Raw genomic sequence first — 27076 nt, 5'->3', positions numbered from 1 at the left:
CGGGAGCTGGAGCTGAGGCAGAAGCAGGAGCTGCAGCGGGTGGAGGCGGAGGCGCGGGCCCGGGCGCGGGCGGAGCGGGAGAACGCGGACATCGCCCGCGAGCAGATCCGCCTGCGCGCCGCCGAGCACCGCCAGACCGTCCTGGAGTCCCTCAGGTGCTGCAGGGGGCTGGGCTGCCCTGCTGCCCGGCCACCTCCCTCCCCACACACAGGAAACCTGGCCCCTTCTTCCCCTGAGCTCTGCGGGGCGTCAGAAATCGGCTTGTGCAGCCTGTACCCCGCAGAGTAGGAGCTGGATTACAGAACGCTACCTTGGCATCTGGATGTCATAGAATCATAGAACCAGACTAGGCACAGAGCTGTGAATCCTGTGCAGTTTTTCTCAAGTCTTATTCACTAGGGTTGAGGCTCAACCACTGTGAAAACTCTGAGTTCTTTCAGTTTCTGAATGTACTCCATAAAAGCATCAGGCAGCCTGTCCCCATAGAAATGGGCATTTAGGCTTGTCAGTGATTCATTTTAGGTCCTTTGGGATTTTTGAATGAAAAATCTTTAGGGTCAGATACCTTTTATTACAGTTCAGCACCAATAATGTATTAAAGAAACTGATAATATCTTAATACCAGTGTTTTTCTGTAATTAATCCTAGATCAGGTGTAGACATCAGATGATTATAAATGTATTTCCTTGACTTGTTCATGCCCAGTTCCAAGGTGAGCCCTCAATTTGTTTTGTGCAGTTCTGAAGAAGATCATTGTGAGGTTGTTTTGTAAATTGTTCCTACTCAGTCTCTGAAATCCCTTTTCCTTCTGCTTGCCTTGCTCTTTGCTTACCACAGGACAGCTGGGATGCTCTTTGGGGAAGGATTCCGTGCTTTTGTGACAGACTGGGATAAAGTTACAGCCACGGTAAGGTGGTGACATATCAGTAACTTCTAGAAAAGTAAATGTGTTTAACTCCTTTCTCTGATACATTTATAAACTGTAAACCCTGGTGGAAATTTGCTGCTCACTTGGTGCTCTCTGCAGTCCTCATTTAAGGAGATACTGTGCTTCAGATTTTTATCAAATTCATTCTCATCTTCTTTGTACAGATAACTCATTTCTCACTGGTCACAAAAGTTCTGGCTTTGACTGATCAACAGCATAGAATTGTCTTGTTCCTGGAGGCACCATCACCTTTCCAAAGAGGTTTCCTAAAATTTTCCCAGCTATTATCAATGGTAGATGCAGATTCTGTGGAAAAAAAGTAGATGAGTCTTCACAGATTGTGGTGGGGTTCTTTCACAGATTGTTCTAGAATTTGTTGTCCTAGGTATGCAGGTGAGTAGGGGTTTTATCTGATAGGTAGAGATAACTGCAGGTTTTTCTTTGAGATCTTGAATGCCATTTTTGGGTTTGACTAGGCTCTGAGCTGACCAGTTTTCATTCAGTGTTTTAGTGGTTGATGTTCATTGTACTCTCCTGATGCATGAACATCTCTAACTGCTTATAGGTGATCAGAGCATTATGAAATGCTTGATGCTGCTCTCACAGGACTTCTTTACCTGTGGTGGGTTTTGGGAACAGGGATCCCTGTTTCTCCAAGTCCCTGATGTCTTTTGTATGTTTGCAGCTAAACTACAAACTGGAAATGTGTTTTTAGGAACATTAGGGAAAGTATATTGGAGATGTGTCAAAGTTGATCTTGCAGGCACTGGATGGGTTTGTTCCCCTTAAACCACTGGCTTCAAAAATTTTTTGATCATGTACCCCTCACATTAAAAATTTGAGAACACTCCCCCAGAAAACAGTAAGAGATGCATCAGGAAAGTTTGTTTTGTTTTATTTTTAAGTTATAATATGTGTTTTAAGGCTACAGAGAGGAATCCTTCAGTAATCCCCTTGTGCATGCATTCTGTCACTGAGCTGCAATTCCTTCCCACCAAGGCAGCTGCCAAGAACTTGCCTGCTGCTCTGGGCCCAGGTGGGTGGGGGACTGTCAGCTCTGTGATCAGGGAGCCTGGGGGCACCATTTTCATCTAGAAAGGAGCACAATAGTCTTCTGGAACTTCAGGAGATGAACTAAACATGCTTTGCTGCTTTCCCCACAACATTACATCTAATTTTGAAGTAGCCTAGAGACCACATAGAGAACTGTTATGTGTGCTAAGTAAGTTGATTAAAAGCTGGACCAACATCTTGTCACAGGACCAAAGAGCATGGCAGTGGCTTCTTATAGACATAAAGCTGTTTCTCAGTGTACTACTTAGAACAAAACTTTGCAGTGGAAATATATTTTTGGTAGCATGGCTTGCTAAAATGGACATTTTGCTTTAAATCACTCACCAATATCTGCTCCACCCTCTGGGTTTATACACACAGGCTGATACAAAAGACACTTTGCCTGAGTGCCCTGGGGAGAACAAGATGTGCTTTTAGTGGATCCTTTTGTCATCTGTAGGCTGTACCTGGCATGCAGTATTCAGAGCCTTTAGTGCTTGGGGCTTTTAACTGCATATTCTTTTGACCCAGATACCAGTTTCCTGCCTGATGGTCATTTTTGCTTCTGATAAGTTCTTGTCTTGTGAATTTGGGACATTTAGTTTGAAAAAAAAAAAAAGTATATTTTTGGAAAGGATATAACACAGCTGGAACTCCTATTTTGTGTTGCTTTGAAAAAGGACTGTAAGGTAACAATTAGCCAGTTATTTTGGGGTTCCTCTAAATTAGCCCTGGATTTTCAGCATTTCCTGGCTGCTGTAAAGGCTGCTCTTTTTCTGCTGTTTCCTATCCAAGCAGAACCCTAAGGTTCTGCTCAAAGATTTTTGGGGTTGTTGGGGTTTTATTTTAGTGGAATTCACTTTGCTTATCAGAGATTTGCTAGAGACTTCATGGTAATCAGTCATCAGACTGATTTGTGGGGTTGGCATAGTAATTGGGTTCTTCTGCAGACGTCAGGGTTGAGTAATTTTCCTGTTTTGATACATAGCTGTCAGTCTTCAAGCTGGATTTCTCTGTGCCTTGTAACGTGAACGTCAGCAGAGTCCTAAACCCTGAGATGCATCAGCTCCATCCAGGCAGAGACAAGCATCAGCCTGCAGCTTTGGGTGGTGCTGGGGGATGCTGAAGCAGATGGTGTGAGATGGTTTGTCATGGGACTTTAAAAACCTCGTGTTTAAAGGCAGGGTGCTCAAAAAGTGGAGTTTCTTGTGTTCTGAAAGTGCCTGTGAGCTGAGATGCATCAAGTGTGGAAGGCATTGAACTGTTTGCATCATGGATTCACAGTTCTGAACTCTTCATGGTTCTATCCAAAGCAAAGATGATGTCACACATGGAAGCAGAGTGAAGCTGAACAGATGGTGTCTCAATGGTTTACTGAGTGGTGCCACCCTTGTTGTCCTTGAGGCTTTTGACCTTGTTCTGCAGTTGTGGTGAAAGTCTGCTTGCTTCAGAAGCAGTTGCTGCAGCTTGCTCATTTGTCTGGGCTCACTCTCCTGTGGGGGACTGGTGTCCAGCTGTGAGCTGAACACAACCAATGACTTGCACTCAGAGCTGTGTGGAACAGTTTGGCCTCTTACCAAACACCTCTCAGCTTAAAATTAATGCCCCTTGTTCCTTTGTGCTTTTAGGTGAACAGGACTTTTGGTAAACTGACAGATGGACCTGGAGGCTAGTGGTTGTGCACCTTCAGTGGAGTTTTGTAGGAGTTATCAGTGCTCTCAGTCCCTGAGAGTTAAGGAAATGATCCTGTACATGCTAAAGATTTCAGTGAAGCCTTGCTTTCAAATCCTGTCCTGAGATGTTATTCTTGGCAACCTCCTGGAGTGTCTTGAGCGTTGTCAGCACAGCTCCTTGTCTGCTCTGACAGCTCACTGTGGTGGAAAAAGCTGCCTGCAGGGCTTCTGGTTTGGTAGGAGCCAACACAGAGCTGAACTGAGCTGCAGCCATAACCACAGGGGCTTCTACCTGAGGTGTGCAGCAAACCTGGTGGCTCTTGTCTCCACCCCTGCTCTACTTAGATAAGAGTCTGAAAAGCCCCACACGTTTTGAGCAGGGAGTACCTGTGCCTGGATGTGTGACTGCTTGCATTACCTCTGCTTCCTTTCACAGCAGGTGCAAGGGACAGGCCCTGTGAATAGGGAGTGTGAGACCTTGGCTGTCTGACCAGGGATAAAACATCTTACCAAAAATAAACCCCTGTTGGTCAGCATTTGTCCTGAATCTTAATTCCCCACCACAGGCCGTGCTGCACACCAGAGCATTGCCTTGCCAAGTGTTTTACCCAATGCTTGTCCCTTGTCTTTGCAGGTGGCAGGCCTGACCCTGCTGGCATTGGGAGTTTACTCTGCCAAGAATGCCACGGCCGTGGCAGGGAGGTACATAGAGGCAAGGCTGGGGAAACCTTCCCTGGTGAGGGAAACCTCACGTATCACCCTGCTGGAGGCTCTGAAGCATCCTATCCAGGTAGGGTTTGGCTTTGAGTCCTGTCCTGCCCTCAGCCACGAGGATACAGAAATCCTTTTGCAGCTCTTTGTGGGGCAGGGAGCTGTGTGTGGGTCTGTGCATAAGCATGCTGTTAGAGGTAGCAGAGCTGGGCTGAGCTTGCTGCCTTTTCCTGTGACCTTTTTGTCCAGGTGAGTTGTCAGAACTGTGATGTCTGTGTCAGTGATGGAATTTGTCCTCTCTAGGTTGGTAAACGTCTTACCAGCAAGGCTCAGGATGCCCTTGAAGGAGTTGTTCTCAGTGTGAGTACTCTTTATTTTGCTGCCTTGGTCTGTGAAGGATGACTTTGGAATCCAAATAAAAACAGCTCTTGCCTTACACTTGCTTCACGAGCTGAAATTCCAGTAGTTCTGGAGACATAGCACCCTTGGGGCACTGAGACCATAAATAAGCTCCTGTGTTCAGTGTTAACCTTTCTTCCTCTGTGCAAAGCAGCTGGAAGTCTTGGTTCAGGCCTTTTTCTGCTGCAGTTTTTCTCTGCAGTCAGTGTGTTAATACACAGAGTTCCACTTGTCTCATCTGATCTGTTAAGGATTGCTGAACCCAGATCTCTGGGTAGGCCAGGAAGCCAAAGCAACATGAGCATTTGCCCATCTTGGGAATGAATCTTAACTTAATTAGGGCTGCTTCTCTGTGTTTGCCGCTGAATTTGATTCCTGGATCTCAGGCAAATTTAAGTACTTAATGAAGCTGCTGAGAGAAAATGCTCCTGCAGGAACAACTTTCTCCCATTATCTCTACAAATACAGTAATAAATATGACCATGAATGTTTATGATTTATAGGAAAGAATGAATACTGCAAAGAGTTGGTTATGTTTTCACATATCCCTCCCCAGGCATCCAGTAGGAAGTGAGTATTTAGGTGTTAGCAGTTTTTAGACAGGGTCCTGCACTGCTGCTTTTTCCTGTAAAAGAATTGTAGCCAAGTGGGCAGAACTCTAAACTGGGTAAATCTGACACAGAAGGGGGAATGACCCTGGCCTGAAGCAATAAACTGCTGAAGTTTAGTCTTAAAAGCTTGAGACTGTAGGAGTGCTGCCTACTTCTTGCTGGTACTGATCTGTGAAGCTGTTAGATGCAGGTCTCTTGGCACTTTCTGTTCCTTAAGTTTAACCCTTTTCTTTCAGCCACAGTTAGAAGCACGTGTGAGAGACATTGCCATAGCAACAAGAAATACAAAAAAGAACAAAAGCCTTTACAGGAATATTCTGATGTATGGTCCCCCAGGCACTGGGAAGACACTCTTTGCCAAGGTAAAACCCTGCCAGGATTCCAACAGCCTGCAGGGTGCTTGGAGAACTTGGTCTGAGCACCCTCCCTAGTCTGAAATCTGTTGCTGTGGTATTGCATAAGCATTGTGTTCCTGTGTCTCTGCTGGGAGGGGAGGAAAGGGCATCAGACTGCCTCAGCTCTAAATTAGCCCAGTCCCTTGGATCCTAGAGCTCTGTGTAGGCAGAGGAGCCTTTCCATCTGGCAGAGGCCCTTGGCAGCTGGGACTTGTGCAGCCACCACATCAGCCCCTGCTCGTTTCCACCTCCCTTCATTTTCTGCCCTTGTCTGAGCAGAGTCTCTCCTGCTGTCACTTGCTCATCCCAGAGAAGAGATAGGTATGGCTTCCCTGTGCACGTGTGCTACCAGAGTGGCTTTTGTATGGATTTGAGTCAGGATGTGATGTTTGACTTGCTCTTTAGTGCTCATCCACTAGATCTGAGGTCCCAGGTACTAGTTTAACAGTGGCAGATTTGACCTGCTGACTCAAGTAGAAATTTTTGTTTGTTTTTCTGTATAAAATCCATATCTTGATAGTTTTTTGCTGCCTGCTCTGACAGTATGCCACCTAGCTTGGATTTTTAAACCCAACAAAGAGAGACAAGTCTAGGAAATGGCAACAGCAGTCTAAGGAGAAGAAGGGAAAAGTGACAAATCACTGACTAAAGAAGTGTTCCCTCTAGGAGCATACTTCCTCTCTGCCAATAAGCATGCTGAGGGAACTAAACTGCTTTAATTTCCCTCTTCATCTTCTGTGGTCCTGCACTAAAAGAGAGTTCTTAACTCACTGTTTCTTGTTTCCTGCCAGAAATTAGCTGTGCACTCAGGCATGGACTATGCCATCATGACTGGTGGCGACGTTGCCCCTATGGGGCGTGAGGGAGTTACTGCCATGCATAAGCTCTTTGACTGGGCAAACACCAGTAGGAGAGGGTAAGTAGAGGTTCCTCTGAATTGGGTTTCTTACTCCAAGAAACTCACTGCAATGCTGCAGTTGAGTTTTCTCTTTGTTACTGATTTTGCACAGCTGAGGTAACACTGACTGGGTGTAACGTCTCCTGAAGATTGCCTAAAATGGGTGAATTCTTGCTGCTTAGTAATATTTAAAAGACTGAAAGTTTTTGCTCTTCTGCTCCCTCAGACCCTTCTTGTTTACTTCATCTTTTCCATAGCTTGACTCTCTGCTGAGCTCACCAGGCAGGTAGACTGATACTGCCCACTTGAAGGCTGGGACACATTTCTTAGTTTTCTGGCAGTAGTTAGAAGAGTTAGCACCAGTGGAGGTGCAACCAGGTGTTTACATCCTCTGGATATGATGTCCCCTGTTATTGCTCAGATTTTAGACTCTGATAGTCTTTGGATCCAGCTTCTTTTTTACAGTTGAGCCTTGAGCAGAAGCAGGGAATTGCCAGGAGGAAAGGAGGGAGACAGAAGCTAAAGGCATTGGTGGTGGATAGGTGTAAAAGTCACAAGCTGCTGTGCTTTTTCAGCCACCTTTCAAAAGCAAAATTGTATCTGCATGTTGAGGCTAAATCTTGACTCTGATTTCCTAAGAGTGTGTTGGTAATTTGTCTGTGCAAATTATCACTAGTGTAAGTGGATTCTTGCAGTCCAGAGGTAGCTGGGAAGTTGCTTGTCCAGCCAGGATATTAATATTCAGTAGAGAACTTGCAGTGGGTGTCACTTTGGGTTTTTGTGCTATTTTGATCACAGGTCTTCTGGAAATGTGGCTGCCCAGTGATTTATGTGTTCTCTGATTGCTTTAGATGGACATTATCTTGCAGTGTCTGTTTTAATCCTTGCTGCATTCATCATCTAAATGTTTCTATTTTCCCTTTAAAAAATAAAACAGACCCATGCAAAGTGTCCTAAGGATTTAAACTCTTTAGGCTTCTTCTAGCCTGAGGAACTATAGAAGGAAAGGGGTAAGAAATTAAGTGAGTTTAGGAAGAAAAAATTGGAAGAGATATGAGAATACTCAACTGGATGGAGACTACTGGATGCTCCCACTAAAGAATTATCTTTCACAGCACTGCCTGGGTCTGAATTTGTTCTCTGTCCTGATAAAAACTTCTGTGCATTAGAACTTCATACACTTCAGATATTCAGCTTATGAAAGTCCTGATCAAAGGTTACACCTGTCCATGTACATCAATATGCTGTGTGCCAGTAACATTGAAGTCTTTAAGCAGATTTATTCTGGCTATCAAACAATGTTAGCTGTTAGTGCTGTGTTGCCTTTATTACCTGAAGCTGTTGTGGTAAAGGCAATTCTTTGCAGAGACTGTAGCTGAGAATATTTTCAGAAAAGCTGCAGTTGAGTAAAAGATGTTAATAGGCCCTGAAATCCCTTGAAAGAAAGCTGGTTTTGAAGCTAGGCAAGAAGGTAATACAAGCTGTGACAGCTTTATGAGCAGCTTGGTTCTGTTATTGATAAACATCTCTATATACTTTGTCTCTTGGGAAAAGCACTACCCTTGGGTTATAAGTGAATTTATTTTGGTGAATTATTCATTGACTTTATTAATTCACTTCTCCACAGGTAGTGAAACCATTATGTTATTGCTAGTGTGGTTTGGAAAGGAAAAAACCCCACAAAATAACAAAGCAAGTTGCAGAGGAGGACTCTGGTTTGAGGTTTTTAGAATGGCATAAGGAAGAAAAATGGCAGGAAGATGCCACTGTCAAGATTTCTTGTATGCTTGTGTGCCTGTCTTGTACCCTTGCACACATTTCTCTAAATAAGAGGGAAGGGTAAAATGAGGACTCTCACAGGTCTTAATTTCAAAGATCTACTCCAGCTTGACTGTGACATACCAGCCCTGCTTGATGCAAGCTTTGAACCATGCCTGTGAAAACTCCTGTCTGCACTTAAGAATCTGGAGGAGGTTAAGGTTGTGTGCCCCAGGACTGGTTCTGAAGAGCAGCAACCAAAACTCCAGAGGTCTGGAGTCAGATTTATGGCCTCAGGTGCCTTAAGCTGATACCTCTTTAACTGTTGGGATGGGCCAAGCACACAGAATGGAAAATCAGCTGTACCTTAGCTGAGAAATGTTGCCTTAAGGAATGAATTTGGTTGTGTAATCCTTCAGGCTTACAGCTGGTCACAGTTATGGGTACCTGGTAGTGGGACAGGAGAATCCTTGAGCTGTTTGAGCCTCACTTACCTGTCTCCTGTTACTGTGTAGTGCTTTCCTTTTGCAGCCTCCTGCTATTTGTGGATGAAGCAGATGCATTTCTGAGGAAGAGGGCAACAGTAAGTACTTTCTGTCTTATGTTTTACCTGTGCATGCTGCAGTTAGTCAGCCAACAGCCTTCTTGTTTAACCTGATGAACCAGCTTCAGCAGGCAGGTGCCTTAGGACTCACCTCAGGAACTGATGCAGAGATAAGAACTCAGCATCTTGCAACTGAATGGAGTGAGCTTCTCAAGACTGTCTTGAGTCCCTCCCTGCAAAAGATGGGTGGCACAAGCCTTTTTGGAGCTTTTGCAGGTGACTGGGCAGTAGGGAAGAAAGAGGCATGATGACAAGAGGTCCTTCACTCTGCAGAGCTGGTACCCTGCAGGGTTTGGGTTTTGTCTCACCAGATATTTGTCTTGGGAGGTTTAAATGACAAAACTGCTTTTCACTACTGACAAAGCTACACTAGCATCTTCCCCCCTACAAATGATTTGTGTTTTCAAAGTCAGTCACAATACTGTACATTGAATCTGAACCTGCTGCTTGAGCCCCAGCAGTATTTGAAGAGCTATACCTGGAAGATTACTTGGAATATGTGAGTGCTTTGCTGTGCTTTATTTTCCTCTAAGTTTCTTATTGGACTTCCCAGCTGCAATAACCTTCAGCAGGGAAAGCCTCCTGGGCCAGTGCTTAGAGCCTCAGGTCTGAGATCAAGAGAATCACTGACTGACTGTCTGCTGGCAGCTTTAATTCCTATCCTTATTCCTGGGTATATAAATTAATCCTTTTCTCCCAAGGTACTGCAGGGCTTTGGATTCTGCTGTAATGCAAATGTTTGACAGTAACAGAACTCACTTTGTCAATAATGCTGTGTAAAGCTGTGGCCTGTCTAAGGTCCCCAAGCAGTTCATCTTCCCCTGGATTTCATCTTTGCAGGAGAAAATCAGTGAAGATCTCAGAGCAACTTTAAATGCATTCCTGCACTTAGAACAGGGCAGCACAGCAACAAGTAAGTGTCCTCTTCCAGCCCTTGCAGCAGCTGATACTCCCCTGAATTGGGGAGAGTCTGTAAAGGGTCTGTGGTGTGCAAATGAAAGTTGTAAACATGATCTTTGCTACTAAGGACTTGAAAAAATCTGCACAGAATATCCCCTTTTCAGTTCATATAGTGAATGTACCTTGCTCCTGCTTTCCTCTTTTCCTGGGACCTGGAAGTCAGGACTCAGAAGGGCTGTACACAGGGTAGAGATGTAGTAGCCATGGAGGAGGTCATGGTTTCAGGACAGCAGCAGGGCATTTTCTGTCCCTGGGGCCTCTCTTGACTGAACTTGCTAAAACCAATGCAGCTCTAACTGATAGCTGATTGTATGTAGTGTCTCTGTACCCTCCTCTCTCACAGTGAGGTGCCTTGGAAGCTGTGCCTTTCCAAAATGACTGCTAGGAAGTGAGGTGTTGAGCCTGCCAGAACCTTACAAGATCCTTTCTTTTCTCTCTGGAGGATAGCAAGCCTCTTCTGAAATGATAGAGTTGCTCTATAAATGCTGAGTATAATTATTATTATTAAATGATGTTGTACTTGCTGTTTGCAAGATTAAATATAATGAATATTTATTGGCAAAATACATGTTCTGCAGGACCCAGGGCAAGTGGTGCTTAGGATAGGAATAAAATTTTCCAAGGTGAAAACTTGTAGATCCCCTGAGCTCCTAGGTGATACCCAGAACTGTCTTTTGCCCTGCACCTGCAGAGATCATGAAGATGTTTAGATGGATCTGGAGAACTTTTAAGAATAATAATGTGTGCATTGTAGACATTTCCTAGAAAAAGGGGGAACTAATCCTTCTTGGACTTGCAAGGTCTAATTGCTGTGGATGTGGCAGAGTTCTGAGCAGATTTTTGGTTTGTTTTTTTTTAGATCTAGCAGGTTTTGAGCAGATTTATAACTGCTCTGCAAGGCAGTGCCTGGTAGGGCTGGTGAGGGGACAGCTCCTTCCCCTGATGCTGGATTGCCTCAGCAGAGCTCTGGGGGTGCTGGTGGGTGCAATGCCTCCACTCAGAACAGCTGAGCTCTCATTTTGTCAGATGTTGAATTCAACCCTAATTTAACTGTGAGCCATTCTAGGAGACTGAACACGTCCTGGTGATTCATGCACTGCTTTTTACTTCTCAACAGCCTTACTGCTGCTGTGGGCAAGGAGTCCTGCAGGCAAGAATGGGAGTTCACTTGACTAAGCCTAATAGTGCATGTAAATCTAGTGAGACCCTGAGGAGAACTTTTACTTTACCAGTGAATTGTCACCAACGTAACTAAGTACTGTGAATTGCTGACTTGAACTTTGTCCATCTTCTTGCTGGATAGCTAACTGTGCCTGCATCTTTTCCTCACTTTTTATCATTTTCAGGACTAAGTAAGGCCTGGATATCAGGTTGCATGTCAAGCTTTTATCCAAGCTGTTTCTCCAGGGGTTTGGGAGAAGTCCTTGTTGGTAGAAAAGGAGCAGTTTTGGTGCATATGTGGCTCTTGGGCTGGGAAAATTATTGTCAGAAATGACAGCACAGAACACAGCCCCCTGCAGACCAGGATTTCAATAGACTGCAAGAATGTCAATATTCCAATAGCTGTGGTTAAAAGCCCATTTTGAATTTTAAAGCACTATTAAGCTGGCAACATCAATTAAAGCATTAAAGTAGAATTGGCATGGGGAAGAGGCATCATTAGAAAGCAGAAGACTGACTTTCTGGCTTCAAAATGCAGCAGGAGAGAGCAGGGCCTGGAAGCTGGCACATCTGTGCCATGGGGCAGAGCTTGGTGAAACAAACCTCCTTTGGGCACCTCTCCTTCTGCACACGTTAGGCTTGGATGCAGGAATGTGTTTTCAGGCTTGCCTGAAGGAAACAAGTCAAGTCTTGCCAGCTGCTGAGGAGTGACCTTCCCTGACACAGGGAAGTGGCACACTGCCCTTGTCCTTAGGGCAGGAGGAGCCTGTTCAGGGCTCTGCAGCTCGTTGAGCTGGCTGAGGTTTCAGCAGTGCTGTTGGCTCCCAGTTTGGCACAGGGCAGGATTAGTGCAGCCTCTCATCATTCTGGGGTGCTGTGTGGTGAGCAGCATGAAGTCGGGTCCCCAAACTGGGATTCAAGCTGGAGATCCAGAAGTGCCAGAGAACATCTCTCCATGTTGTCCAGCCTTGTTCTGAGGTGTCAGACTTAGAGGTGTCTGGGAGGTTGTCCTCTGGCTAAAGGTTTGTGGTACCCCTAACTCGAGGGAGGTGGTGGGTACAGTGCTAAATGAGGCTTCTGTGGCAAGGACAGACTGGGGAAGGGTGATGTTGGAAGGTCAAGTACCCAACTAAACACATTTCAATTTTAAATAGCTTAAACTGCTCTGTGTTTTTGTATTTCACTTGAGATGCTGTTTCTAACAAACCCTCAGACACGCCAGGTCATCAGATGTCTTTGATGCTGGCCGTGGCTGTTCTCGGTGTTCAGACTGGTTCATTGATTTTTTATTTTTATGGATTTTCTTTTTCAGTCTTTCCTCTCACGTTTCATACTTTGCAGGTTTATGCTTGTTTTAGCAAGCAACCAGCCCGAGCAGTTTGACTGGGCCATCAATGACAGGATAGATGAGATGGTGAACTTTGACCTGCCCCAGCTGGAGGAGCGGGAGCGGCTCGTGAGGATGTACTTCGATAGGCACGTCCTGAAGCCAGCCACAGAGGGCAAACAGTGAGTGTCCTGGAGGGCATCCCACACTGGGGATCCTCTTTTATTGCTTTTCTTCATCTCCTCTGCATATTCTGTCACACTACCTAGAAACCCACTTTAAACAAGTGCTACAGGTAAGAGCTGGAGATGCCTCTTGCTGTCCTGTTACCTGATGAGATGCCAGCCTAGAATTTCCTGCCATGGGTTGTTGTGCCCTTAAAATTTAGGAGACCATTTACTGGACTGAAGGCAATAGTGGAAGTAGGAACGCTGTTGGAACTCCTATTCAAGCACTTGCCTTTGCTTGGTTGAACAGAGGCAAATTGGACACAGTGACTCCTTTCCTTGTGCTGGGCAGTCGAGCACTTTTCTGGTCTTAATCCAGGTGTACGTGGTTCTCTGTGCCACAAAATCAGGCTCCCTGGGCCCAGGAGAACAACTTCTGTGCTCAGCACGGATCATTCTACAGATTGATCCAATCTGATCTTTGATTTCCTTGTAAGCTGCTCTTTACAAAGCCTTCCTCTGACTCCCTCACACTCCTCTCCTGTGGCTGCATGTAAACTAACCCTGGCACTTCTGCTTTCTAGGCGCTTGAAGCTGGCCCAGTTTGACTATGGGAAGAAGTGCTCAGAGATTGCCAGGCTGACAGAGGGCATGTCTGGCCGAGAGATCTCTCAGCTTGCTGTGGCCTGGCAGGTAAGCAGGGCTTTTATCATGGGGCTTCTTGGTTCTTTTCACCTTTCTGGAAGTTTTGAGGGTTTGATGTTGGAGTCTCAGATCTTGCCTCACTTTGGAGTTTATGTCCATGCAGGAGTACTGGACTGCTGCTGGCTCTGGGAGGGTGTCAGAACATCTTCTAAATCAGAACAGTTTTTTGTAATTACCAATGGGAAAATGATTTTTGTGGGCCTCTGATTTTGAAACCCAGGATAAAGACCTAGGATGTTTGTCTTAAAGTGAGTGACAGGGATGTGGGAGAGAAAGGAGACCTCAGTCACAGAACTTCTCCACAGTTAGAAGAGAACTCTTACCCATGCATGTAAAAGGCTTTGTTACAAAGCATTTCCTGCAATAAAAAGCTGTGATAAATGATCCTTTGCTTTTTATCACCTCTTATCTCTAGCTTGTCATTACTCCCTGGGAGTGACCTCAGCTTTTAGCATTTATCCTTTAAGTGATCTTGAAAGAAGGGAAAGGTGGGGCTGACTAATTCCTTGGTGCTGTTGCTCTGGTCACTTTTTAAAATGTACCTCATAGCACCAAGAACTACTAACAGGCTTCTATGTAAAATTGCAGCAGGAGGTTGTGTTCTTCTCTGCTGTCATAAAGGGCTTTAAAAAAAAGCAAGAGATGGGAAAGGATGGGCAAAAAGAGATAATTTTTTATGTAGAAGCTGCAAGAAGCTTCATCTCTGTCAAAATCAAAGTTGTTGGTGTTTTAGAACAAGGGACTTAATATCTTATCCCTTGTTAATCAAGAAAGGAAGTGTGATGTGGCATGAGTCAGTGTTAAAATAGCTCAGGCTTTTTGCAGCTAGTGGCTAGACACATGGAATTCTTTCCCCAGGAGATGGCTGGGTGGATACAGTCCACAAGTGGGTCTGTGAAGGCATCCAAAAAGGATTTCTGTGTTGGACACTGCCCTGGGAGCTGCCTGCCAGAGCTGTTGGTCCTAAGTGCTACCACAGGGTTCATGGTCAGTCCCTGGATGGAGGAATTTGGAGCTGTAACTTGGCTGGAGCTTCACAGGAGGCTGCATCTGTGCCATGTTCAGCCCCCTGACTTTCAGCTGTGGCAAGGCATGTGTACAACTGCCTTTGTTTGCCTGGGTGAGGTGCCAGGGGGGAGGCACTTCAGCCTCTCTGTAAGCAGGTGTTTGAGGAACTCAGCACAAGTTGATCCCTTGATGGGTGTTGGTGTTTTGGGGCCTGGCTCAGCACTACCAGATCAGTTGTTACTGGTGGGTGGCCCTGTAGCTGATCCAGTGCTCTCTTCTGCCAAGGAAGAGTTAGGGCTGGAGTTTGAGGAGCCTTTGTGGCAGACTTGGTCTTGCCTGGTGTTCCTGCCTGTGTGCTGTCCTTTCCATGGCACTGGTGTGTGTCTTTGTGGGGCTGTGCCATGAACTGGGACAGGGAGCTGATCAGAATTAAAAATAGCTTGGCAGGAGGAGGTAACTGCAGAGCTGCACCCTTGTCCTGGCACACCTGAGGGGGTGGATCAGGGGCTACAAACCAGCATAACTGCCTCAAGAAGATGCTCCTCAGGCTTCCCTCAGCTGGATGCAATAGCTGTAACATCTCCCCTCTCTCCACCCAAAGCTTTGTGTCAAGCTACAAACACAGGCAGGAAGAGTTTGAGATGATGGACAAGCTGAGAAGGTGAAGGGCAGGAAGACCAAGAAAAGGGGAGACCAAGGTTTGTGTCCTAGCAGCCCCATTTCTGATCTTAGTGACACCTCACAGGGCTGGTGGACAGCAGATGTGGTGAGCCCAGTGCTCTCCAGAAGTCCTCAAAGGCCACTTCAGACAACTGTGGCTCAAGGTGTTTAAGTTTCCAACACTTTCATAGATAGGTTCATCACATCAGCTGCTGAAATGCAATATACCAAAGGTCTCTGTTTACTAAATAAATTCAAATGACCCATTCTGGGGCAGATTTTCTTTTCAGCTATTTTGCATAGTTCCCTGACATAACTTGGAGCTAATCCTCAGAGTGTCAGCTCAGTTGCAACATGCCTGTCACTTATTTCACCTTGGCTTTGTATATATGTTTTCTGAATTAACTTATTCCTCCCACAGTCACTTGCAGGGTTGCTGTCTGTGTGTGTACACACCTCTTGGGACAAACCTTCAGCCAGTGTCTGGGCAACAAACACAAATGCAGAGGGAGCAGAGTGGCAGGTTTAAGCTGTTTATCCTGGACTTGATGGAGTTTTTAGACACCAGGGTCCTCAGCAGCTCTGCTTAGCTTGCCTGGAGTCACCTCTTATGGCCAGAGTTAAACTTTGGGGATGGTCTGGGGGAAGGTGAAGTTCTGAAGCAGTAGGAGGTGAAGCTGTCAGAGGTGTTGGCTCTCACCAAGAGTAACCTGCACTCTGCTGTGCCAGGGCCTCAGGGGCATTGAGAATCATAGAATCATATTTCCCATGAAGGTGTTTCTGGAGAGCTCTGCCAGTGCTGCCCTCACAAAAACATCTCAGTTAAACCAGAAGCCTGAGCAAGAGCTGCAGCTTTCATAGGCCTAATTCCACTGTAAGCTGGGTTTCAAATTGATTGGCTGCCACTTGCATGAAGTTCTGGTTCACTGTTGGTTCAGTCTGTCTCAATTTCTCCTGCATTTACCAAAGAGAAAAGCTAAGATGCAGGAAAGCAGAGGGTGTAACCTCCAGCACTGGGAAAAATATTGCTGTCTGGCACAGCTAATAGTCTGTGTGATAGAAATCCATTTTAATCTCTCCTGCAGGAGACTGAGCATTCCCTTCTGTCCTGGTGCTTTTCCATTCCCCACAGCTAATCCTTTATGAGCATAGCCTGGATTAGATGCATTTACACACTTAAAAACTCCCTTTGGATCTGTTTAGAGTAAGGTGCAGACTTTCTAGTTCTGCACCCTGTACTTAAAAACCCATTAATATGCTTGAGATAAAATGTCAAAATGCAACCTCTCACTATTCCAAGCCAAAAATCTCAGGAAAAATTGTTTTGGCAACACTTCAGGAGGATTCCCAAGAGTTTTATGTCTTGGTGTTGATGGTAGAGGTGAGCCTCCTGTCTTTTCCTTACCTTTTGTGCCACTGGCATAAATGCTCCCTGAACCTTGTGTATATTCTAAAAATAGAAAAGAATCATCTGCCTGACCAAGCTATGAGAAGAATTTAATGTTTCCATAGCAGGGTCTGAGCTAAAGGACATTATAAGTAAGTGGGGTTTGTTTTGTGGGCTGTGCTTGTGTTTTTGCTGTTTTGTGGGGGTTTTTTTTAGCAGGCTATTTTCATTATAAATGTGTGATTCAAAGGATTAGTTTGGCCAGGTTAAAATAAACTGTGGTTCTTGGCTGAAATGAAACATTAGGTCATCTAGGCTGGACTTGTCATCTGTGCTCCATCCCTTTACTTCCCCCCCCTCCAAATACTTTGCTTCCAGATTATTTCATAATTGGATTTGAGATGCAAAACATGAATAGTTGCACTGGAGAAAATGGGTTAAAATGTGTCCATGCAGAAGGCAGAGGTATGAATATAAATGAAGCTGGGAACCATTTGTGTGTGTGTGTGTGTGTGCAAGCTACTCCCAGAAGGGACAGCTGCTTCTCCCATTTGCTTTCTTGACAGCTAGGGCCTGAGGCTTTCTATAAATAGAAAGTCATTGAGAAAATCAACAGAGCGTGAACTGCACAGCTTTGCAGGAGTTTCCACCCTTGGATGGGTGCTCTGTGCAGTGCAGGGGGGAAGGGGAGACATCCTCTCCCTTCTGTGGAGGCACAGAGCCTGAGTCCAGGGCAGGACCTGCTCCAGCTGACACCACCAGAGCCTCCTGGCTGCAGGGCTGCACTGGCAGGAGGGGGCTGACTGGGGACTGGAAGCTAAAAGGAGCCATGTCCTACCAAAAAAAAATTAGAAAAGATACTTAATATTGCTTGGGGTGAGGCTGGGGGGATGCAGAGCCTGTCTGAACAGCAGACCCTTCAGCTGAACAGAGCCTGCCCACCACCCCCCTGACAGCACCAGGAGCAGGGCTGTGGCAGCAGCCAGGCTGGGAGCTGTGCTGCTCTCCTGGTGCCCCTGAGCCCAGGGAGCCCCCTGCCCTGGCACTGGGGGCAGGGCACAGGTGCCAGGTGAGGTCTCTCTTTGCAGATGTCTCTCACACTCCTGTGCCTGCAGCCAGTGTTTATGCCTGACTTGAAATAAGAGCATTACCCTGACTTGTCAGTCCTGCCTGAAGGGAGGATCACAGAGGTTTGGCACAGGGAAGGGTCTGTTCTGATGCTTCCTGCAGTAAAACCCAGCACCTGCCAGCTCTGTGGTTACACGTGGTGTGTGCAGTGAGACCTCTTGTGACCTCCCCACTTCCCCAAAAAGGGCTGGAAAGGAGGCCAGGGGAGGCTGGGCAGCAGCTTGGGTGAGCTTTGCTCATTTCTTGTGATATTTACTCCTCCTGCAGTGAGGTGGGAGTGAGCTAAGAGGTCACAGGGATCTTGAGGACTGCCCTGCAGACAGGAGGGTTGGGGTGTGACAGTCTGATGTGATAGCTCTGTGGAAGGAGGGAGGTGTGGACAGAAGTTGGGGCTGTTCAGGGCAGGCAGCGTGGATGTGAGAAGCTGGAGGGGTCCCATGCTGACCAGTGTCCAGCTCCCTCACCAGCATTGCTGAGCCAGGATCCATGGTGCTGAGCTGCTTGCAGGAGCACTGGCATAGGGAGCCACCAGATTTAGAAATCCATAGCCTGGAGCTGGTTTGTTACCTTGGAGATGGGGACAGCTGAGAGCATGAGCATCCCCCTCCCTGGGAGGGGACAGCTGCTGCTGCTGGCATCTGCAGGGAGCCCACACTGGAGTCCTGCCTGGCCTGTGGCTGCACAGCAGTGGCAGTCCTGCAGCTGAAGAGATGTGGCACATGCTCTCTTTCCCCTGTGCTGCCACTGGAAGTGCTGTGGGCTCCCTGGCAAGGTGTTGGTGGTTCCCAGCCCTCCCTGCAGGGAGCTGGTCAGCCCTGTGCTGCTATTGAAGCAGCAGCAGCAGCAAGTGCTTGTTTTCCAGGCAGAATTGGGGTGACAGGAGTAGGGGCATGAATGGAGGAAGGAGAAAAGGGAAGTATGAGTACAGGGTGGAGGGGGCACAGCACAGATGTGGTGCAGGGGAGATTCACAGCAGAATGTGTGAGGAGAGCAAGGCCAGTGCACCTTGGGCATCAGCTCACAGGTGCCACATTGCCCACAACCACCCTAGCATGGGTATTAGCTCTCCTGTGTGAGTGTTTAAAACCTTTTCTGTTGTCTCAGCTGGAGTCATTCAATCACCATATGACCTATTCCTCTTTACCTTCCTGGCTTCACACATGCAGCACTCCTAGAGCAGGAGAGGGAATCTGAACAAGCCCAGTGTGCCTGCAGCCTCACCACGCTGCCCGTGGGCAGTGCCACCCACCCCTGGCCTTGTCCCTGCCCGTGCCAGGATCCTGCCTGGCAGGCAATCCCCGGGCAGGGAGGCAGAGGTGCTGGTTGGTGGCTCAGAGCCCCAGCCCTGGTGTAGCTGTGCCCGTGTTTGGGCACTTGCTGTGAGTGTCCCCGGGGCAGGGACACCCTCCCGGCCGTGCCAGCTCCGGGCACCACCAGTGCTGTGAGACTGGGGCTGGGGTGGGGACAAACGTGTGTGGAGAAGGGAACGAAAGGGAGGGGTCGGTCTCAGAGCCTCGGGGACCCCAGGAACCACCCCCCCTAACCCAGGTCTCCTCTGCCCTCGCCCCCAGGCCGCAGCCTACGCGTCGGAGGACGGCGTGCTGACCGAGGCCATGCTGGACGCGCGGGTGGCAGACGCCGTGCGGCAGCACCGGCAGAAGAGGGAGTGGCTGAGGACGGAGGGGGCCGGAGCCACGGGCAGGAACCCGCCCCTGCCCTCCCCCAAGGACACACCCCTGTGAGCAGCCTGCCCGGGGACGGGGGGCCTGGGGGGAAGCTGCTCAGTGGAGTCCCGTGTGGGTGCCAGGAGGGGGCACAGCCTCAGTCTGCCTTCAGTGTCGTGGTTTGAAGTGCACCAGAAGACAGAATGGTTTAAATAGGGCAGAAGCAACTGGATTAAAGGAACCCCTTGCTGAAATACTGCTGGCTGTGTTAGTCTGTGTGGCCTGTCCTGCTCGAGACACTCAAACTCCACATCCTTTCCAGCCACTTGACCCTGTTCTGAAGTGTCCCAGTGACACGAGCCCAGGGCCTGTCCAAGCCTGCTCCTCGTGTGTTTAACTCTGTAAGCTTTGTGCTCCAGCAGAGATGTCTCTCATCCTTTTTTCACCCATCCTGCCCGTGCCATACCTCCTCGCTCACAGCTCTGCATGGCATCACTCCTTACTACCTTGTTGTCACCCCTCAGGGTAGATTCTGTGTCACAGAGGCATGTTTGGGGTGGTTCACAGCAGCGCCTGGTGGACTTGGAGTCAGCACTTAGGAGGAGCTACAGCTGGGCAGGGGGCTGGCCAGGGAGCATCAGGACCTCCCTTGTGATGGGGCTGCAGCAGCTGGTACCTGGCTTCTGCCTTTTGTCTTCCCTGTCCTTGGGTCTCCTGGAGGGAGGGTGGCTGTAGAGCCAGCCTGCAGCAGTGCACCCTGAGGAACCAAGCTCTGGAGCAGGACTCCTCAGTGCTGAACTGTTCCAAGCCTGAGAGCTTTCATGCCTCTTCAGCAGAGCATCACAGAACAGCTGCACGTGCTCCCTGGATCACAAAAATTTGTGGAGCAACTGGCCCTTCCTACAGGCTTGAAAGCACCACTCAGGCTGCTGGGAATCCCTTCGGACACTGCTGAGCTGCAGCAGGAACCTCTCCTGCCCAAGCCCTGGTGTCTGCTCTGACTGTAGAGCCCACAGCACTTTGTTTGCTTTCTCCAGCCAGGTCCTGGCTGCTGCAGCTGGGCTGGGAGCAGCCCTGGCTGCTCTTCCCCACCCACATCAGCTCCAGGAGGTGAGCAGGCAAGGCTCAGTAAACCTGTCTGGCACAGAGGTGTCCAGCACGGGCTGGGGAGCCCACGAGTCATCTGCTGCATTTCTGGAACAACTGAGAAATTTGCTGCTGTCAAGTCATGAACAGCAGCTTGTCTCCATCAGATGACATTTGTTCTGTCTGTGTTTGTAAGAGATGGGTCAGAGAAGGTCTTGATTTGTTTTCTTTCTGAGTTTGAACTGGATTTGAACTCTGTGCTCTGCCCCGAGTCCCCTTCTGTAGCTGCACGGCGAGCACGTTCCCCTGACCTAAATCTGTGCCCTTGAGTAGCGGGCTGAGATGTTCTCCTCCAACAGGAGCTGGCAGCAGTCTCTGCTGGGTCCATGTAGCTGCTGGCTCTCCCTGAGCTTTGAGGGATGCACCCTGACGAGGGCTGGGGAGAGGGGCAGGGCTGGTCACCAGGGCACTGGGGTAGTTCTTGGGCTGCCATCTCAAACTAGTTCTCTGGTGTTTTCCTCTGGATGCCAAGGGAGGGTTTGAAGCAGCATTTCAGGAGCTGCTCCCTGGTGAAGGACAGGAGTCCCACAGCAGCAGTGTGTGCCCCACTCAGCCTGGCTGCAGGGCCTGCTGCTGTGGGAAGGGAGGGCTGGCTCTGAGCTGAAGCTGCAGCCTTTGTGCTCTGCAGGACTCAGAGAAGCTTGGGGGCCTTTGTTTTATTTTCCCCCTCCCCTCCAGCCTAGCTGTAGCTGCCCTTTAGTCCCCTGATTTGCTCGAGGACTAGATTTTCCCCTTCCTATTTAGAGTTTGTTAAAATTCTATTTCTTTTCAGCCCCAAGAGATGGAAGAGCACTAAGCAGAGCCACAGGCTGTTAAAAACCCCTCGCTAATGAGCTACGTGAGGGAGCAGTCTGATAGTGTGTGATTAAAATCCAATTGTGACACACCTTCAATACCTTTCCCCTCTCTTCCATCCTCACCTCCAGGAGGCAGAGGAGGAGCTGGGGGAGGGGGAGGGTGCTCTGCCCTGTCCTGCTGCTGCCTGGCTGTGCTTTTGCTGACAGGGAGGGCTGGGGAGAGAGCCCTGTGAAAGGCACAGCAGTTGCTGTCTCAGCTCTTTCACAGGATTCCTCCTTCAGATTGCACCAGGGCCCTGTGTGGAAGCTGAGGGAGCAGAGTGCCCGTGGTGCAGCTCTGTGCCCTGCTCTGCTCTGCTCTGGGGATTGATGGCAGGTTCAGGAGGACAATCAGCTGGAGGCAGCCTCGTGTTGTGGTGGGGAGGACAGTGGGAAGCACAGTCTGACCCAGGGGTTCTCAGGGTTGCCCCAGTACAGAAGTGCTTCTCAGTGAGTTCTCAAGGGCTTTTAATGAGCACTCTTAATGACAGGTGCCACTCATCCTGACCTGAGCTTGGGCTTGGTCTGGGTGGGAAGGATGGGCTGTCCTGCAGGCACAGGGCTGAGACATGGCTCTGCTGTGACTCTGCCTGGCACTGCTTGTGGCCCAAGGGCAAATACTTTCCCCATCTTGTGCAGCCTGGAAGATGATGCTCTCTCTACTAAGTGAAGTTTGTTTTCTGTATTTTCCTTTAAAAGGTGGGAGAGAGGTAAGTAGAGTCATTTCTGTACTTACTCCTAGGAACTTCCTCCTAGGAACAGGGCTCTTTAATACACAGAACTTGTCCCATGTGTCTCGACTTCCATTCACCCTCAAAAATCCTCAGTCAACTGGTCAGAGCTCTGCAGGTCTGTGCTCTTCATGCTTTGTTAGCCACGTGTTGCAGGGGCTTGTGCAACCCTGGTGCCAGTTGAAATCCCAGGAGCAGAGAGCTTCAGGGCTTGCTTGGTTTCTTCTCTCTCTTCATGGTCTCCCTCCACAGCTCCTACCTGGTAGGTTGTGACAGCAGCTCTGCCTGAAGTTCATGGTGAGTTCTCACCCTCCTTTCCAGGGAAGCTTGTGGCTCTGGGAGAGCAGGCACATCCCCCAGTCCCCTGTTGATCCAATGCCTGGAACCTGCACTGTGGCTACAGCACCTTCCCAACTCCTGCTGACTGGTGATGTCTCTCTTCCCACCCCTGAAGAAGAGAGGGAAGTGGCACCTAAGCTGGGAAGGCCAGAGGAGCTGGTGCAGCAAAGCCAGAGGTGAGGCTGATTCAGGAGGGCTGAGGAGGTTTGGGTGCCACCCCTGCCAGGTAAGGAGGGGCAGGAGTGGTGTGGACAACTTTCTTTGCTTGGGTCCAGTCTTCCAGCTGAGTTGTTCTCGTCTCTTCCACTTGTACCAGCTGATTCAGTTGGTTTTCCCTGACTGTTTTGGGAGCTGCTGGGGTAGGTTCCAGCCAAATAGTCCCTTTGTTTGAGCTCCACATCCTTGTGTGGTGGGGATGCACAATTCTGCACCTGGTCAGCCCTGGCCCAGCCTGGAACAAGTGTAGCTGTCAGGCTTGAACGTGCTGCTTTTAACAGTGGGGACACTTCAGGTTCTATTATTTCCACAGGAAAGAAGGTTCTGCACCTGTTCTCTCACACTTCCACACTGCTCTTTGTTCACGTTGCATGCTGTGGGCTGTTGGAGTGATGGAACCAGCCCTCTCTGTGTGTCCCAGGTGCTGTTGCTACCAGCTCTCCAAGTCCTGCCTCTGAAAACAGCTTCCTCCTCCCTCCTCTTGCTCTGCACGTCACTCTGAGCCACCAGCTAGGTGATTTCATGCCCTGCTGCCTGCTGGAGAGCTGTGCCAGTTGCTCCCGCTGCTGCTGCTCGTGTGGAATGCAACAGGGAAGGAGAAAAAAGGCCACCTGTCATTGCTCAACTCCTGCCTCATCCAAGATTTCAGTGCAGGGCCTCTGTCCCCTCTGCCAGCCTCACCAGGAAGTTGGGTTTGCTGTCTGCTCCCAGGATGAATGATGCCCCTGTGGAGGTGGCACCCAGCTGGCTGTTTGTTCATGCTCTGTGCAGGGAGGGAGGTTGGCAACCCCAGGCTGAGGTTAGCTCCTCTCCATGACACTGAGTTATGAGCTAATAGCACTTTATTAAAATAGTATTTTGTATTGGAGAGCAAATCTAAGAGCAGATGGATTAGCAAGCAATCCATCACTCCCCATCTTCCCCCTGCCAGCTGAAACGCCTTCTCTGGGCTTCCACAGTGCAGCTGGGAGACAGATTTATAACAGGCTCAGCCAGCACCCTCAGTGGCCATCCACTGACATATTTCCTTCTGAATGGCACACCCTGGAAGGGAAGTTCTGCTGGGCAAGGCCAGGGCTGCAGGTGCCACACACTCCCCGAGCTGTAAGAGTTTTTGTGAGGACCCTCCTCACAAAAAATTCCTCTACCAACCTGGGGTTTTGTTTTGAATGGAGAAGAAACACTTGGATTCTTTTATAATCCATTATCTGTGGCTGTTTCCATTTTATTGCAACATTATTCTTCTTTATATATATATGTTGGGGTTTTTTTAAGTGCCAGATCTGATTGATTTGTCCAGCCTGTAATGCAGGTCCCTGGCCTGCCCTGGAAGCGTGAAGGACAGGTATAGATCTTGCTTCCAATTACCTGGGACAGGGTGCCCTTGCTGGCTGGTTTTCCTTCTCTTTCCCCTCATTCCCTGAGGAATCACAGGAATCTTACTGGCACCTTCAACACCAGATCTTACTGTTCCCTTCTGATGCGTGGTGTCTCCTGGAAGGAAGCTCTAGCAGCACTACCAGGATGTTGTTTTTGGGAGATGGCAAAGGGAAGCAGCGTGGGGGTAGCTTGGAGAAGCCCCAGACAGTCCTCCAGCTTTTGTCCTATCTCTGATTGTTCTCACCTCAACAGAAGTCAGATCATCTACCTCTGTCACTGGCCATTTTTTACCCCCAGCCATCACCTGAGGTGCCAGCCCCTGCAGGTATCAGTTAGTCCATGCCAACACCTCCCTGCCCTGCTGCCTGGGGGTTCTTTCCTCTCTCTCCTCTGCCATGGGCCCTGGGGTTTGTTCTTGGGGGGTCTCTTTGCTTGGGTGTCAGAGTTTTTCAGTGGCTGCTCTGCTTTCATGCAGTGTCTCCACCAAGCCTGAGAAATGTGCCCAGATTTTCCCAGGCTTGCAGAGCAACTCGTGCAGCAACATCTAAAGGCTGAAGTGGTCTGAGTGCCAGACTTGCTCTGTTTGTGTGTGGGGGGTCCTGTTGCAGGAGACAAGAGCAGAACAGAGGGTGTTGGAGTGGATCATGGTGGCAGATTTGGTACTGCTGGAGTGGGATGTGAGCACACCTCTCCTTGCCTGTGCCAAAGCCTTCCCTGCACCCTGCCTTTGCCTTCCTGGCCCTGGCAGGCAGTAGGCAAGAGACCCACATCCCTCTCTGGAGGTAGCTTTGCACCCTGAATTTGATTTGAACAGTAAAATATTTATCTTTTTTTTATGAACCTTAGCACTTCCCTGTGCTCCCAGGAGACAGGCAGGCTCAAATCTGGGGCATTGTCCTGTGATGTCACATAGCCTGGGGCAGATTGCAGAGCCCTTCTGCACAGGTCAAGGCTGGGCACAGCTTTTTGCCATGCTGCCCAAGCCACATTTATACCACCTCCTCCTCCTCCTCCTCCTCCTCCTCCTCTCTCAAGGCCCTGCCCATGAGTTGGGCACCTGCTGCCCCTCAGCAGCCCCCCAGGAGCACCCCAGGAGCTTCAAAGGGTTGGGAAAAAAAACCACTCAGATGCAAAACATGCAAAAAACTATTTTACTGACAAACAGCAAAGGATGGGCTTAGTTCCAGGAGCTGGACTGGTGATCTATGGTACAAACATGTTCTTGAAAGGGAAGGGATGGCTGAAATACACTCACTCATTGACCCAAATAAAATCACAGTGTGCTTTTTCTATTGCCTCCCCCCCCAGGCTCTCTGTGGCCTTCAGCTGCTCCCTTTGCTCAGCACAGCCCTGTCACCACCCCAGCACAGCCCTGGAGGGCACAAACTGCAGGTGACACTGGCCTGTGCAGTGGATTTCATACAAAAATCAGCCATTATTGCTTTTCAACAAGGAGAGATTCTTCTGGGGTTAGACTCTGTGCAGAGCATAACCTCCCTCTCTGAGTGTCCAGGTGTGTGGTGCCTCTTCCTCTCTGGTGCATGCAGGATTGGTTTGGGTGCAGAAGAAAAGAAAAGGAAGGTTAAGGATGGAGGAAAAACACTCCAGGCTTTGTTCTTGTGTTCTCACTGCAGAGCACTGCTGAAAAAAAAGGGTCTCCCTCACTGTGCTCTGTCCTGCAGGGGTTTCCACTGCCTTGCTGTAAGCTGAGGGTGCTGAGCACCCCACAGGATGGACCCATCCTCCTGGTGTCACCCCTCCAGGGAAGTCCCAGGGCTCAGCTTGAAGAGGGGACTAAAACCAGCGACCCCCTTGGTGCAGATGGATGGGAGGTACTAGAGGAGGAGTGGGCTCCATGCAGGGAGCATGTGATGACAGACACACAGACACACACTGACACACACGCAGAGTCCACAGAGCCCAGGCAGGATGCAGCAGCCGAGGCTCACTGTGGAGCTCCTCCTTACACCTGCCCTCCTCCTCCTCCTCCTCCTGTGCCCCAGCAGCACACGTGCCAGGGGCTGGCAGCCCTGGCATTCCCATTGGGGTTTCTTCTTTACTGCAATCTCAGGGTCAGTTCAGTTGGAAAGGATCTTTGACAGCATTGACTCCAAGCACTGCCCCACTGCCCCGTGTCCCTCAGCACCACGTCTCCACAGCTTGGTTTTTTTTTGTGTCCCTCATCACCGCGTCTCCACAGCTTGGGACCCCCCCCAGGGATGGGGACTCCAGCACAGCCCTGGGCAGCCCATTCCAGGGCTTGACAGCCCTTTTGGCTTCCAGCCTTGGTAGAGGGAGGGTGAAGGGTGGACACTGCCCTCCCTTTTCCAGAGGAGCCAGGACCTGTGGAACATTCCCTTCCCAATGTGCTTTCTCCCAAAGTGGGAGATGCCCTTGGATCAGGACTTCCCTCACTGGCTCCTGCAGGACCTTCTCCTTTCTGGGCTCACCTAGACCTTGGGTTTGTGTCTGCTCTGCCTGCTGTGCTCTCATACCCACACTTGCTCTTTTGCAAAGCCAGTGGGCTCCAGCTCACACCATTTGCCTGGCATTTCTCTCCACAGCATGGCTGTGGCTTTCCCTCCCAGACCCCAGCAGGGGCCTCTGCAGTTCATCTGTTCCAACCCCCCCTTGCTCAAGCACAGCCACCCACAGCAGGCTGCCCAAGACCATATCCACTTGGCTTTTGACTCTCTCCAAGGATGGAGACTCCACAGCTTCCCTGGCAGCCTGTCCCAGTGCTTGGTCACTCCCACAGTTAAAGAAGTGTTTCCTGGTGTTCAAGCAGAACCTCCTGTGTTCCAGCTTGTGCCCATTGCCTCTGGTCCTGTCACTAGGCAACACTGAAAGGAGCCTGGCTCTGCCTTCTTCACACCCATCCCTATTTATACACATTGAGCCCCCTGAGCTTTCTCTTCTCTGGGCTGAGTCCCAGCTCGCTCAGCTTTCCTCACAGGAGAGATGCTCCAGTCCCTTACCCATCTTAGTGGCTCTTTTTAGCATCCCTTTGTACCAGGGATTCTCTTCTCCCAGCTGAGTGCAACTGGAAAATGAGGTAGAGAGGAGCAGTGGGAGGAACTGAAAGCAGCCCAGCAAGCTGGGAACACCCAGGATGAGCTTCTGGGCTCTTCTGCTCCTCTGCTGCCAGGTCCTTCAGCCAGGGTGGGCCAGATGATGGGGCCTTGGCTGGCTCAAGGGCTTGCTGAGCAGTAAGAGGGCACAGTGGGTGGG

At 49.2% G+C, this 27076-nt stretch overlaps 1 protein-coding gene across 1 annotated transcript; it reads left to right on the top strand.

The window, feature by feature from the left end:
* Nucleotides 1-3: 3 nt before the first annotated feature.
* Nucleotides 4-19275, top strand: ATAD3A (ATPase family, AAA domain containing 3A; the record flags this gene model as incomplete). Its single annotated transcript, XM_008946944.1, is given in 12 exon segments — nt 4-155; nt 838-907; nt 4289-4444; nt 4669-4725; nt 5612-5737; nt 6562-6686; nt 8958-9009; nt 9871-9918; nt 9921-9943; nt 12493-12660; nt 13230-13338; nt 19105-19275. Coding segments are annotated over 12 exon segments (1257 nt in total), but the record flags the coding sequence as incomplete, so codon positions are not given.
* Between the last annotated feature and the right edge of the window lie 7801 nt (nt 19276-27076).

The sequence above is a fragment of the Merops nubicus genome, unplaced genomic scaffold (genome assembly GCF_000691845.1).
Source record: "Merops nubicus isolate BGI_N331 unplaced genomic scaffold, ASM69184v1 scaffold21849, whole genome shotgun sequence".
NCBI lineage: Eukaryota > Metazoa > Chordata > Aves > Coraciiformes > Meropidae > Merops > Merops nubicus.
Note: the sequence above shows the minus strand (reverse complement) of the source record. Positions and strands in the feature narration are given on the sequence as shown.